Genomic DNA, 13764 nt, shown 5'->3' with positions numbered 1-13764 from the left:
GATAAATTGCTAATTTGGTTCTAGAAAATCACTTGCCATTATATCAAACACAGTTGAAAGCTATTTGGTTCGTTAAATAAAGCTTAACATTGTCTTCGTGTTTGTTTTTGAGTTTCCACATTATGCAATACACTGGCATGTCTTAAGGTCAATATTAGGTCAAAAATGGCAAAAAGAAACAGCTTTCTCTAGAAACTCATCAGTCAATCATTGTTTTGAGAAATGAAGGCTATACACAGACATTTGACAACAGATAATTGGAAAAGAGTGTTATGGATCTTAACCCCACTGAGCTTTTTTGGGATCAGCCTGTAAGGTGTGTGAGAAGTGCCCGACAAGACAGCCACATTTATGGCAAGTGCTACAGGAAACGTGGGGTGAAATGTCACCTGAGTATCTGGACAAACTGACAGCTAGAACGCCAAGGATCTGCAAAGCTGTCATTGCTGCACATGGAGGATTTTTTGATGAGAACTCTTTGAAGTAGTTTAAGAAGTTCTGAACATTGTTTTTCAAATTGTAATAGTAATTTTTCACATTATTAATGTCCTGACTATAATTTGTGATCAGTTGAATGCCACTTTGGTGAATAAAAGTACCAATTTCTTTCCATAAGAGCAAAATCTGTACATTATTCCAAACTTTTGGATGCCAGTGTATGTTCATTAGTTATTACACATACAAACACACACACACACACACACACACACACACACACACACAGACACATCTTTTCTACTCCTATAACAGAACTCTATTTGCAGGACCAAATAGTGGTGTTAGAAAGTAGTACAAACATGTTTTAGGGTCGATAACCTGAAAATTTAAGATAAACACATGTAAAAGTGGGATATTAAGTCACTGGAATGGTTTAAAACATTAGTCATAGCGTTATCGTACCCTCCGTTTTCTTCTTTTTAAAGAAAGCTCAAGGAAATCGTTTGACTGTTCTCTTGACTATTTTGAAGGTGCGAATTGGAGGGGGGACACATCAACACATCGCTAAACTCCAACATACATGTTTGCTGGTGTTGTGATGACTCCCTAGTATGGTTATTGTTAGAAGTAGGTATAGGTGTGGCCTTTAAGGATAGGGACCAATGACTCCCTACTATGGTTAAGGTTAAGGTGGGTGTAGGGGTGGGATTTAGGGATAGGGACCAATCAGGTAGAGGGGAGTCCAGTTTCGGCACAACACCTTTTCGAAGTGGAGAGAGATCTTGCACACTCATGGTTGCCAGATTGCCCAAAAAATGCATAACACTTGCAGAATATTTGAGCAAGCATAAAGGTCTGACTGGAGGATTGCAGCCTTGCAGTTATTTGGAATATTCAATTCTGATCATCCAATCGCAGTTATTTAGAGCCTGTTATTTATCATTAGGAGAGAATTTGATCATTTTATTTGCACTATTAGTTCTATGTAATACATGACAATTGATCTAAAGGGGATAGTGAGAGGGATGGCAGTTTTACAAGGGGGATGATTTTTGTCATTCCTTTCAACAAGGGGGGTGGCATCTCCTCGCAACCCCCTCAACTAGAGCCCTGTCTATATATATATATCTATTGGCCATTGCTCCTAGAAGGGCCACTCATCATGAATGTGGCCCAAATCTGATTTTTTGTTCAAATCTTGATTTTTTTAAGGTTGTTCACATGCCATTTTATGTAGCCCAAATCATAAACTAGTCTGAACAGCAGACGCTCATTAACTGACCCCCATGCTTATAACACTGAGCATTTGTGTAACAAACCCAGACATGTTCATTATTTTAATATGTATAATGAATTATTAAAATTGTTATTAGCAGTTTTTTTTAAAAGTTTTTTTTAACCCAAATAGGACACTTAATGGCTATCTAATAAAATATCTGCAAGTGATGGAAGACCAGATAAAAAAAAAAGTAATTTTAAATAAAGTAACTGCAGTCATATGGTGGAATTGAATTACCACTGAAGCTCAAGAATGTAACATTATGAACAAGACAAAATAAAACCGAAGGACAGCAGGAAAAACTGCATTATATATGTAAGGTAAGATTTGTTATCTGCAATTTTTCATATTTGCATCGACTTGCTTGCATTCGTGTTTTGAAACAGTTTGAGAAATTCAGAAACTGTTTTCTGCATGAGTGACATGAGCAAAGAGCCGTGGTACCTCTGCATGCTTTCATGCGCTTATTTTACTATGTGAAATTCAAATGAACTGAATTAACTAGAAAAGATATGACTTGAAATTAAATGTTTGTATCCATAACAGGCAAATTACGCTGTAAATCAAGCACACAAGTCACAAATGTTGAGTTAGACTGACGTAAAAAAACAATAAAAAATACAATAAAAATAATATTAAATCTGACCTAGCTGTTAAGACTAAGGCTCATTGGAAAAAATCTGATATGTATCCGATTTATTTCAACATATGAATGTGGCAAAGATCGGATTTGAAAATGTCAGATTCAAATGTCAGATTCGCTTTTGGCTGTTCACATTGTCAGCCAATTAACAGATCTGTGTCACATCACATGTGAGTGAAAAAATAAGATTTGGGCCACATTCAGCTACAGTATGAATGTAGCCCATGTGGCCTTTTGTTATATCACCTGTGTTACTATGGTGGTTTACAGTACATTTAAAAGTGCAAAGCAGATTTTTTTAAAGCCTAAGTTGGTTGGTATATTAACATCATTTCATTTACAAAAAAAATAGGGTAGTGAACTGTAAAATACACAGGCACCAAAATGACATCAATTTAGAGTGTGTATATATATATATATATATAATTATACAAGATGGCGCCATGGATGGCCGCCTCGATGTGTAGCTCTTCAGTTCTTTTGTTGATTTTGTTTGTTTGTCCTGTGTTTAGTAATATTTTTCCAGTCAGTTTTACCAGGGACGAACTGCTGAACATTCGGCAGCATATACCAGACAACCTTTTCCTGGTTTTGAATATTCGGACGTTTTGCTGGACATTTTAGTCAGAGGCGCGGCTGTGTTGTTTGGGAGACGCAGGCGAGGGAGACGAGCAGGCGCGCTGGTCAGGTTCTGTCGGCGCGGCTTTCGAACAGCGCTGCCAAGTATTCATCTAGTGAATCTCCGCACTCTTCCTAACAAAACGGATGAACTACATCTCCTCACCCCCACAAACAAGGACTTTTCAAACTGTGCTGTCTTGTGCTTCACAGAAACCTGGCTGAGTGAAGCCATTCCAGACAGCGCGTTATAGCTGCTGGGCTTTCAGCTGTTCAGAGCGGATCGCATCGCGGAGTTAATGGGGAAAATGAGAGGCGGTGGAACATGCTTTTAGATCAATGAAAGTTGGTGTACAGATGTAACAATGGTTAAGAGGATGTGCTGTCCTAATTTGGAAGCGCTCTTTATTAACTGTAAGCCGTTCTACTCACCGCAGGAGTTTTCCTCGTTTATTCTGATGAGTGTGTATATCAAGCCAAACGCGTGTGTGAACACAGCGCTGCAACAGCTGACTGATCAAATCACAGACACAGAACAACAATACCCGGACTCATTACATGCCCCACCAGAGACAGGAACATACTGGATCATTGCTACACAACAATAAAGAATGCATATCGCTCTGTCCCTAGAGCAGCTCTCTGATCATTGTCTGGTTCATCTTCTTCCAACCTACAGGCAGAATTTAAAATCAACCAAGCCAGTAGTAAAGACTGTAAAGGGATGGACCAATGAAGCAGAGCGGGAACTACAAGCCTGCTTCAATTGCATGGATTGGAGTGTTTTTGAGGTTGCAGACACCAATCTGGACTAGCTTTCAGATACTGTTACATCATATATCAGTTTCTGTGAGGATATGTGCATTCCTACTAGGACTTATTTAAAGTTCAACAACAACAAACCGTGGTTTACAGCAGAGCTCAGGCAGCTTCGTCAGGCCAAAGAGGATGCTTACAGGGGTGGGGATAAAGTCTTGTACAATTAGGCCAGGAACACACTGAACAAGGAAATCAGAGTGGCTAAAAGAAGATACTCTGAAAAGCTGAAAAACAAGTTTTCAGCTAACGACCCAGCATCAAACACCAACACCTCCTGCAACCCCCCTCCTCCACCCTCCTGCTACTCAACCTGCACTTAAGATCTGTGAAGATGATGTGAGCCAGGACTTTTGGAAACAAAAGACGAGGAAAGCTTCAGGCCCAGATGGCATCTCACCAGCGTGTCTTCGATCCTGTGCTAACCAGCTGGCCCCCATCTTCACACAGATCTTCAATAGATCACTGGAGCAGTGTGAAGTCCCATGCTGCTTCAAACGCTCAATCATTATTCCTGTCCCAAAGAAACCAAAAATCACAGGACTTAATGACTACAGACCTGTCGCCCTGACGTCTGTGATCATGAAATCATTTGAGAGACTGGTGTTGGCCCACCTGAAGAACATTACTGGACCCTTTCTAGATCCCCTTTAATTTGCTTATCGAGCAAACATGTCTGTGGATGGTGCAGTCAAAATGGGACTGCATCATATCCTGCAACATCTGGACAGACCAGGGACATATGCAAGGATCCTTTTTGTGGACTTCAGTTCGGCTTTCAACACCATCATCCCAGCTATACTCCAGAACAAATTACACCAACTCTCTGTTCCCATGTCTATCTGTCAGTGGATTACCAGGCAGCAGCTTGTGAGACAGGGGAAACTCACTTCCAGCACCTGTATAATCAGCACTGGTGCCCCCCAGGGATGTGTGCTCTCCCCACTACTCTTCTCCCTCTACACCAATGACTGCATCGCCAAGGACCCCTCTGTCAAGCTCCTGAAGTTTGCAGACGACACCACTGTCATTTGCCTCATCTGAGATGACGATGAGTCTGCATACAGAAGGGAGGTTGAACAGCTGTCTGTCTGGTGCAGTCAAAACATCCTTGAGCTGAACACGCTCAAAACGGTGGAGATGACTGTGGACTTTAGGAGGAACACCCCAACACTGACCCCCCTCACCATTCTAAACAGCACTGTGGCAGCAGTGGAGTCATTCAGGTTCCTGGGCACTACCATCTCACAGGACCTGAAGTGGGAGACACACATTGACTCCATTTTGAAAAAGGCCCACAAGAGGTTGTACTTCCTTCGCCAGCTGATACAGTTCTACTCAGCAGTCATTGAGTCTGTCCTCTGCACTTCAATAACTGTCTGGTTTGGTTCAGCTACGAAATCAGACATCAGAAGACTACAAAGGACAGTTCGGACTACTGAGAGTATTACTGGTTGCCCCCTGCCCCCCCTTCAAGAACTATATACTTCCAGAGTGAGGAAAAAGGCTGGAAAAATCACTCTGGACCCCACTCCATTACCTTTTTTAACTGTTGCCTTCTGTCCGATGCTTCAGAGTTCTGAGCACCAGAACCGTCAGGCACAGGAACAGTTTTTTCCCTCAGGCTATCCCTCTCATGAACAGTTAAAACTGCCTCATTGAGCAATAACTATGTGCAATACACAGTTTAGTCTTTTTTATATTTATCCAACACATTTTACCTCTTCTGCCATTTAATTCCTCTGAGAAGAAAAAAAACAAAAAACATTTGCAATGTACATAACAGATAACAGATTTGTATTAGATTTGCATTACGTATGTGTGTATGTATGTATGTGTGTGTCTGTGTTTGTATGTACGTATGTGTATAATTATTTTTTATTATTATCTATGTCTTGCTGCTGTTTTGTATTGTTTTTGTATTGTTGTACACTGGAAGCTCCTGTCACCAAGACAAATTCCTTGTATAAGCATACTTGGCAATAAAGCTGTTTCTGATATATATATATATATATATATAAAATGTATCAAATTACAAAAAATCGTGAATTAAAACTGTACTAATTTTATTCAAAAAATTATAGGAGTTGGAGGGAATTTTGTCAATAAAAACATCCCCAATAATAATGCAATTTTTATATTTATTCACTCATTGTATTTTGTTTAGTATTTGAGCTCCTGGGATATATTGCAAATCACTATTAGTGGACTGTTGTCACAGGCGTTGCCTAGTAACAGCATCAGTATGACATAGGATTACCCCAGGAGATTGAGCCATCTCTACATCCCACCATGAGGTCCTTCTCCCTGTAATCACTTCACTCTCTTGCACGCCACCTTACTTTATAACTCTTAAGTTTAACCAGTTTAGCAAAACATTTTTACATGGCAAGAGGTGTTTCCCTAAGATGCAACTTGGAATTAGTTGAAGTGAGCCTTAGGCTAAACTCTGAATTTTAGAGAGAGATCACAAATAGCTTGGGGGAAATGGTGGATGTTATTTAGACTCCATTAATTGCATGCTGTGAGGTTATAATTAGGCTAAATATAATTCATAAGTCTCAACTTGTCAGGATTGAATAAAACAGATGATGTTCCTATTTCCCAAATTCTGTTAATAATTGTTGTATCATACAAACAAGATTCCCCACACACAAATAAACACACACTCTTACCATTGTGGCAGCGTGTGCCCGTCCAGCCTGCTGGGCACTCACATTGGTATGGAGCTACACAGCGTCCTCCATTGAGACAAGGTAGGATGCAGATGGCTGCAGTTAATATAACACAGACACACAATTTTATTACAGTCTTAATCTATTGACAGCCCTAATATATACACCGATCAGCCACAACATTAAAACCACCTGCCTAATATTGTGTAGGCCCCTCTCGTGCTGTCAAAACAGTGCCAACCCGCATCTCAGAATAGCATTCTGATATGATATTCTTCTGACCACAATTGTACAGAGTGGTTATCTGACTTTGTCAGATTTCCATCCGCAAAACTGCCGCTCACTGGATGTTTTTTGTTTTTGACACCATTCTGAGTAAATTCTACAGACTGTTGTGTGTGAAAATCCCAGGAGATCAGCAGTTACAGAAATACTCAAACCCGCCCATCTGGCACCAACAATCATCCATGCGATTATCTAATCAGCCAATCGTGTGGCAGCAGTGCAGTGCATAAAATCATCAGATACGGTCAGTTAATGTTCACATTAACTATCAGAATGGGTAAAAAATGTGATCTCAGTGATTTGGACCGTGGCATGATTGTTGGTGCCAGATGGGCTGGTTTGAGTATTTCTGTAACTGCTGATCTCCTGGGATTTTTACGATTTAACAGTCTCTAGAATTTACTCCGAATGGTGCCAAAAACCAAAAACATCCAGTGAGCGGCAGTTCTGTGGATGAAAATGCCTTGTTGATGAGAGAGGTCAACAGAGAATGGCCAGACTGGTTTGAACTGACAAAGTCTACGTTAACTCAGATAACTGCTCTGTACAATTGTGGTGAGAAGAATAGCACCTCAGAATGCTATTCTGTGATGCGGGTTGGCGCTGTTTTGGCAGCACGAGGAGGACCTACACAGTATTAGGCAGGTGGTTTTAATGTTGTGGCTGATCGGTGTGTGCATATATATATATATGTGTGTGTGTGTGTGTGTGTGTGTGTGTGTGTAGGTAGGTAGGTAGGAAGGTCAGTCGGTCGATCGATAGATAGATTTCTTTCAAATTAAGTAAATGTAACTTTGTTTGATGTTTTGTTAAATAATGCAAAGACATTCACAAGCAAACACAAATGTGGCTTAAGCATCCAAACACTTTTTGGAGCCACTATGCTACTTCATTGTTGTTTCACTGTGCAACACCAACATCTGTGTTCAAGCTCGTACTCTGTTTCCATTTCCCACAAATTCATGCATGCAAATTCACACATGTATGCACCACACCCGAGGGTTATATATTTCTGAAGGAGGAGACCACAGATAGGAGGTGGTTTTAGCTTCTGTTGAATTATCTCTGACGGTTTGTTAGTGTGAGAGAGCAAGAGAGTAGCAGGAGCAACTCTGAGACAGGAGATGAGAGAATGAGATACAAAAAGAGATTGGCCATTCCAGTGACCATTTTAATATTTAATGTTTTATATGTGTGTGTGTTGTACGTTGGAATGACTTACGCTCCTCGCAATCACGGCCCATCCATCCCTCTGGACAGGAACAAGCGTTTGGTCTTTGGCACACACCTCCATTCTGACATTGGAGCCAACACACAGCTGTACAAACACACAATCACGAAAAATGATTGGTAACACTGAGTAAAATCATGTAATCTCTAAAACAGCATAAATGGTACAATCACAGTGCAGCTCTCCTTGAGTATGGAAACTCTCCACGAGTATTCCAAAATGGCACACATACAAAACATGCAGCAAGAAAAGCCAAATGTTAGATGAATGTTCAGACTTCTGTGAACTTTCACTGGTAAGATCTGGTTTAAACAAGCACCCAAACCAATCGAGCCCAAAGAATCAAAAGACAGAAAGAGAGGCTGAGGAGGTTGATTCTTGCATAATCGGAGTTAAAGCATCAGCATGCCAAAAAGGAAAGCACTTCATAGCTCATCAGTCATGACTTGATGAAAACAGTGGCATCCTTACCAAAGGTCATCTCTATAAAATCTATAAGTATGGGACAACTCTGTTATTCAATGGCTATCATAAAATGGATAGTTCTGCTCCTGGATTCTGAATGATTAATATAGCTTACCAGTCATGCTAAACTACATGAAATAGTAACATATATCATGCAAAACACTTGTTCACCTAGTTACAGTTACTAACAGTGTATATCACTGCACAGCACCCATAGAGAACATGTTCTGTTATTGTTTACGTCTAAGGGACTAAATCTTCTAGCAGAAGGATGGCACTTAAAACATTTGCTTAATAAAATTATGTTTAACGAAAATTTGCATCCTAAATACTTTTAGCTAGTCCGTATATACAAAATAAAAAGGCTTCTCAGACCTTATTGCCTAAATACACTGCCTGGCCCAAAAAATATTGCATACTTTAATATTTCATTGGGCCGCGTTTAGCTTTGATTATGGCACGCATTCATCGTGGCATTGTTTTCGACAAACTTATGCAACGTCACAATATTTATTTCTGTCCAGAGTTGCATTCATTTTTGGCCGAGATCTTGTATTGATGACGGGAGAGTCGAACCACTCCGTCAAGTCTTCTCTAGCACATCCCAAAGACTTTCGATGGGGTTAAGGTCAGGACTCTGTGGTGGCCAATTCATGGAAATGAAAAAGATTCCTCATTCTCCCGGAACCACTCTTTCACAATTTGAGACTGATGAATCTTGGCATTGTTGTCCTGGGATATGTGTGTGCCGTCAGGGAAGAGAAAAATCCACTGATGGGATAACCTGATCATTCAGTACATTCAGGTAGGCAGCTGACTTCATTTTATTGCCGCATAACGTTGCTGAGCCTAGACCTGACCAACTGAAGCAACCCTTAGATCATAACACTGCCTCCAGAGGCTTGTACAGTGGGCACTATGCATGATGGGTGCATTGCTTTATGAGCTTCCCTTCTTACCCTGACGCACCCATCGCTTTGGAATAGGGTAAATCTGGACTCATCAGACCACATGACCTTTTTCCATTGCTTTAGCACCCTAGCAAATTGAAGTTGTTTTTTTCCAATTAGCCTCACTAACAAGTGAATTTCTTGTGGCCACACAGCAGTTTAGTCCCAATCCTATAAGTTCTAGTCACATTGTGCATGTGGAAATGCTCTTACTTTCACTATTAAACATAGCCATGAGTTCTACTGTCGATTTTTTATGATGTGACTTCCCCAAGAGTTTTAGTGATCTCTGATCACGATCATTCAAGATTCTTCCGTGAAGATGACGGTTCACCACTATCCTTCTAGGTTTTAATAATTCATTGGACAGTTCTAAACCAAATTCCAGTGATTTCAGCAATCTCCTTAGTTGTTTTCTTTGCTTGATGCAGGATAATAATTTGCCACTTCTGAAACACAGTAACATCTTTTTAACAACCACGGGATAAATCTTCCAACATGGTTGGTTAAGAAATGAGAAGCTACACACTGCATCAGTTAGGGTTAAAAGAATTGTTGCCAGCTGAAACATATTATTCACTGCAATAATGTTCCAATCATAGGCTCTTATGTATCTGTTTATTTAAATCCAAACTGCAACTTTTTTTTTGGGACAGGCAGTGTATTTTAATGTTGGCTGATTTAGGGCAAGTACTAGCCTGGGATAGTTATCATACAGAAAGGGCATAGACATTTGGGGTTTTGTATGCATAATCCAATCTTATAACTTTTTTAGAAGAGCTTTTCTTTGATTGGTTTCCTATCTTTGTATTTTGTATTCTTTTTTATTATTAATATCACTACTATTATTTTAATGCAATGGTAGTTACATGTTGATATTGTGTATATTTTTTATGTATATTTTCATCTGCTTTTTAATATGCATTTATATGTTTTTACTATGTAAAGTGCCTTGAAAAGTGTAACCTTTAAAGGAACTTTATAAAAAAAAAAATAATTATTACAAAGTAAATTTATTTCAAGTTTATTATTACATTTATTATAAAGGTCGAAAAATAATCTACACAGGTACGTGAACGCAGATGCTTTTAGCCAAGCAAGGTTGGTTTTGTGCATTGTGTCAATGTGTCTCACGTAATTCATAACAGTTTCGATACCACAGCAAAAACTAAAATGAACTAATTTGTAATTTAAGTAAACATTGTTTCATAATTTAAAGTAAATATTAAAGACAAGTAAACAGTCAGTAATAATCTGTTAATCTGTATTGCTTATAATCGTTTTCTTAGTTTTTATTTTACGTCCTAATGCACAGATCTGATATTTTGCTTGCACTCACTTTAGACGTAACTCTCTGTGTTTTCTACATTAATGACTAGCCAAGGGTATTTTGAATACATTTTGAATTGTATATGACTGTTTAGGCATGTATTTGCATCTGCAAGTGGTAATCAATGATAAAGCGCACGGATACCGAAACTTGGTACTACCGGTACTGCAGAATGTCTGGTATTGTTACAGCATTTTAATTTTAATACCAATTTGGTACCATAGTATCAGTTCTTTTGACATTCTTATCCACATGAATAATAACACATCCAGTTTAATGGCATAAATTTGAGCACTGAGGTTTCCTACCACCACAAGGAATGCAAGAATGCACGTTAACCGGTTCAAACAGACCACACATTGGCCAAGTCCTCTCATCTGGTTATGCATACTTAGATAAAGAATGTTTCTGGCCCTAGTGTACTGAGACTTTTGACACCAAAAATGCCTCACAGGGCTTTTAAATCTGAAGCCATTGACTAGCAGTGTTGCTTTGTAGTCATTTTCAGTAAAAACACTATTGCTTATAGTGCCCAGACAGCCAGTGCTTGTGTTCATGTGTGTTTGTGCAAGCCCAGTCAAAAATAATTGTAAAGATGAAGGAAAGGCCTTTGAAGGCACAGCCAGGTGGGATTGAAGGGCAATTCCTACTGCTACCTTTGCAGGTAGGGGGTGGGGTCCAAGTGCTATTCTCCAAGCACACACTCCTGCTAGAACCCTCCATGGTGTAGCCTGCATAACATGAGTACACCACCACATCTCCAAACTGGAACACTGCCCCATGGACAATCCCATTTGACACGTAAAGAGGTGGGCCACAGGACACCCCTGTGTATGATCAAAATGGACCAAATCGGTTGGTTAGAAAGGAAAATTCTCAGCAAGGATGAAGCAGTCCATTAAAGAACTAAAGAGAACATTGTGGGTCTTTCAGGAATTATTATGAAGTAGCATTCTTGGTTGCTCCATGTACAAAAACGGATGTCTCTTTAAAAGGAATAGTTCACTATTCCTTTAAAAGTCTCTCCAAACCAGTATGGCTTTCTTTCTTCTGTGGAACTTTTTGGATACAGGACTAATTTTTTTTTTTTTTTACAATGGCTAAAAAAAATTTCCAACCACTAGAAAGCCTAAATAGAGTATGAACATATAAGTTCACAACACACAAGGCAGTGCACTTGATATTATATCCTCTCATATCTGATAATACTGACGCTACAGACATTGTGAGATAAGGGGTGTGAAATCTATCTATTAGCACAATGTAAGAACCAAATTTCAGACAAGAACTACTTGAATTAGCTTTGAAGTTTGCCCACAAAACAGTCACAGAGGGAAAAAATTATATATAGATATTAGAGCTGCCAGAATTAGCGCGCTAATGTAGGCGATTAATTAAAAAAGTTTAAGGTGTACATTTTTCTTAATCACGATTATTGCATTTACCGTTAAAACAACATAAACACTGGTTGGGAGGGTTGAAACAAAGTGGACAGCCACAGACTGCCGGCTGATTAATATTGAGGAGGATGAGAGTTTAACAAATGTAATGCCTATTGCTATGAATATGCAACATATGTGGGGAGACTAGTTCTTCCAATTAGTCAAACTTCCACTTAGACTTTGGGAAACATTTAATGTTACTTGAATTTGTGCTATTTTATATTTATATATATATATATATATATATATATATATATATATATATTTTTTTTTTTTTTTCACACATTATACATTTGCACATATACAGTGAAATTCTTTTTTTCACATATCCCAACTAAGCTGGGGTCAGAGTGCATGGTCAGCCATGATACGCCACCCCTGGAGCGGATAGGGTCAAGGGCCTTGCTCAAGGGCCCAACAGTGGCATCTTGGCGGTGTTGGGGCTTGAACCCCCCGACCTTCTGATCAGTAACCCAGAGCCTTAACCGCTGAGCCATATTGTTACATATTGTTTTGTTTTATTGCCTAAGAAATAAATAAATGTGTTTTGACAGGAAAAGATGTATACATTTAGATTTATCATGATTAGACATTTTATTCAACTGACAGCACTAATAGATATATGTGTAAATGTAAACATTGCAAGCAAGTCACCACATACATTAAGTAGCACACATATCATACTGAAAAACTTCAGAGCCAGCATGCAAATGACCAAAGGTTTAAATATCACAAATAATGCAACGCAGCAGAGGAACATTAACTGACTGTGAGAGAGTAGGCTTGTTTAATTTTAAATGATATCATGCAGAAACAATGGGACAAAAGCTAACTGCAGCTGATTAAGCAAAGTTTCTGAAAAAACACAGATAGTGCTATGGAGATACCATGCAATAAGAACAGTAGAGCACACAATCACTGAAATACCAGATAGATGTGATATTTTTATTCATATACCTGGCTAAACCTTCTGCAAATAAAACTTTGTGGAAGAATGTATTGGTTTTGATTCATTACAAATTTATGTTCAAAATTGAGTAAGCACTAAATGAGGAACAAAAGACATTGAACCATTGGCCAAATTTCATACCTCACACAGCTGTAATCAGCAGCTGTGCCTGAGAGTGTTACGAGAAATAGAAGTGCCTTAACCCACCAAAACATGGCAAAAACATGAAGCTATCCTAAATCAGAAAGTCTGTTTTTTCTACACTTTGTTGATATGCAAATTTTGTATGCAGTTTGGGGGTTTTCTGCAGTACATCCTGTTTAGATTTATCAAGGGGACAGAGAGGGCACCAGAAAGATGCTTATATGTGTTAAAAATATTAGAGCAGTGTTGTGCAGGCTATCTGGAGGTTGTGTGCTAGCTTGAAATTAAAGTATCTGACATATATCAGAGTCTCTTTCTATTTTGAGTGATTTGAGTGCATTTTCTATTTTCCAGCATTTTAATAAAAAGTTTTTAAACCTCCTTCAATAGTATGTTTTAATTTGAAAAACAAGAACAATATGCTCATATCGAATTGGGATGCATGTACCTTTCCCTCTTTTTTGTGCAACATCTGTAGGACATTAAATTCATTGAAGTT

At 38.9% G+C, this 13764-nt stretch overlaps 1 protein-coding gene across 6 annotated transcripts in view; it reads right to left on the bottom strand.

Moving 5' to 3' along the window:
* Positions 1-13764, bottom strand: part of svep1 (sushi, von Willebrand factor type A, EGF and pentraxin domain containing 1) — a 114935-nt gene that overhangs the window by 4712 nt on the left and 96459 nt on the right. For 3 of the 6 annotated variants that reach the window (XM_051720794.1, XM_051720822.1, XM_051720814.1), the window contains 3 exons: positions 11387-11557; positions 7977-8072; positions 6470-6565 (listed from right to left, as the gene is read on the bottom strand). In XM_051720794.1, the coding sequence (XP_051576754.1) occupies positions 6470-6565; positions 7977-8072; positions 11387-11557 (363 nt within the window). The remainder of the gene's footprint in view (positions 1-6469; positions 6566-7976; positions 8073-11386; positions 11558-13764) is intronic. The other 3 variants (XM_051720804.1, XM_051720831.1, XM_051720841.1) reach the window with 1 other exon arrangement.

This window comes from Myxocyprinus asiaticus, chromosome 2 (genome assembly GCF_019703515.2).
Source record: "Myxocyprinus asiaticus isolate MX2 ecotype Aquarium Trade chromosome 2, UBuf_Myxa_2, whole genome shotgun sequence".
In the NCBI taxonomy this organism is placed as follows: Eukaryota; Metazoa; Chordata; class Actinopteri; order Cypriniformes; family Catostomidae; genus Myxocyprinus; species Myxocyprinus asiaticus.
This window is presented reverse-complemented; position numbering and strand designations above follow the sequence as displayed.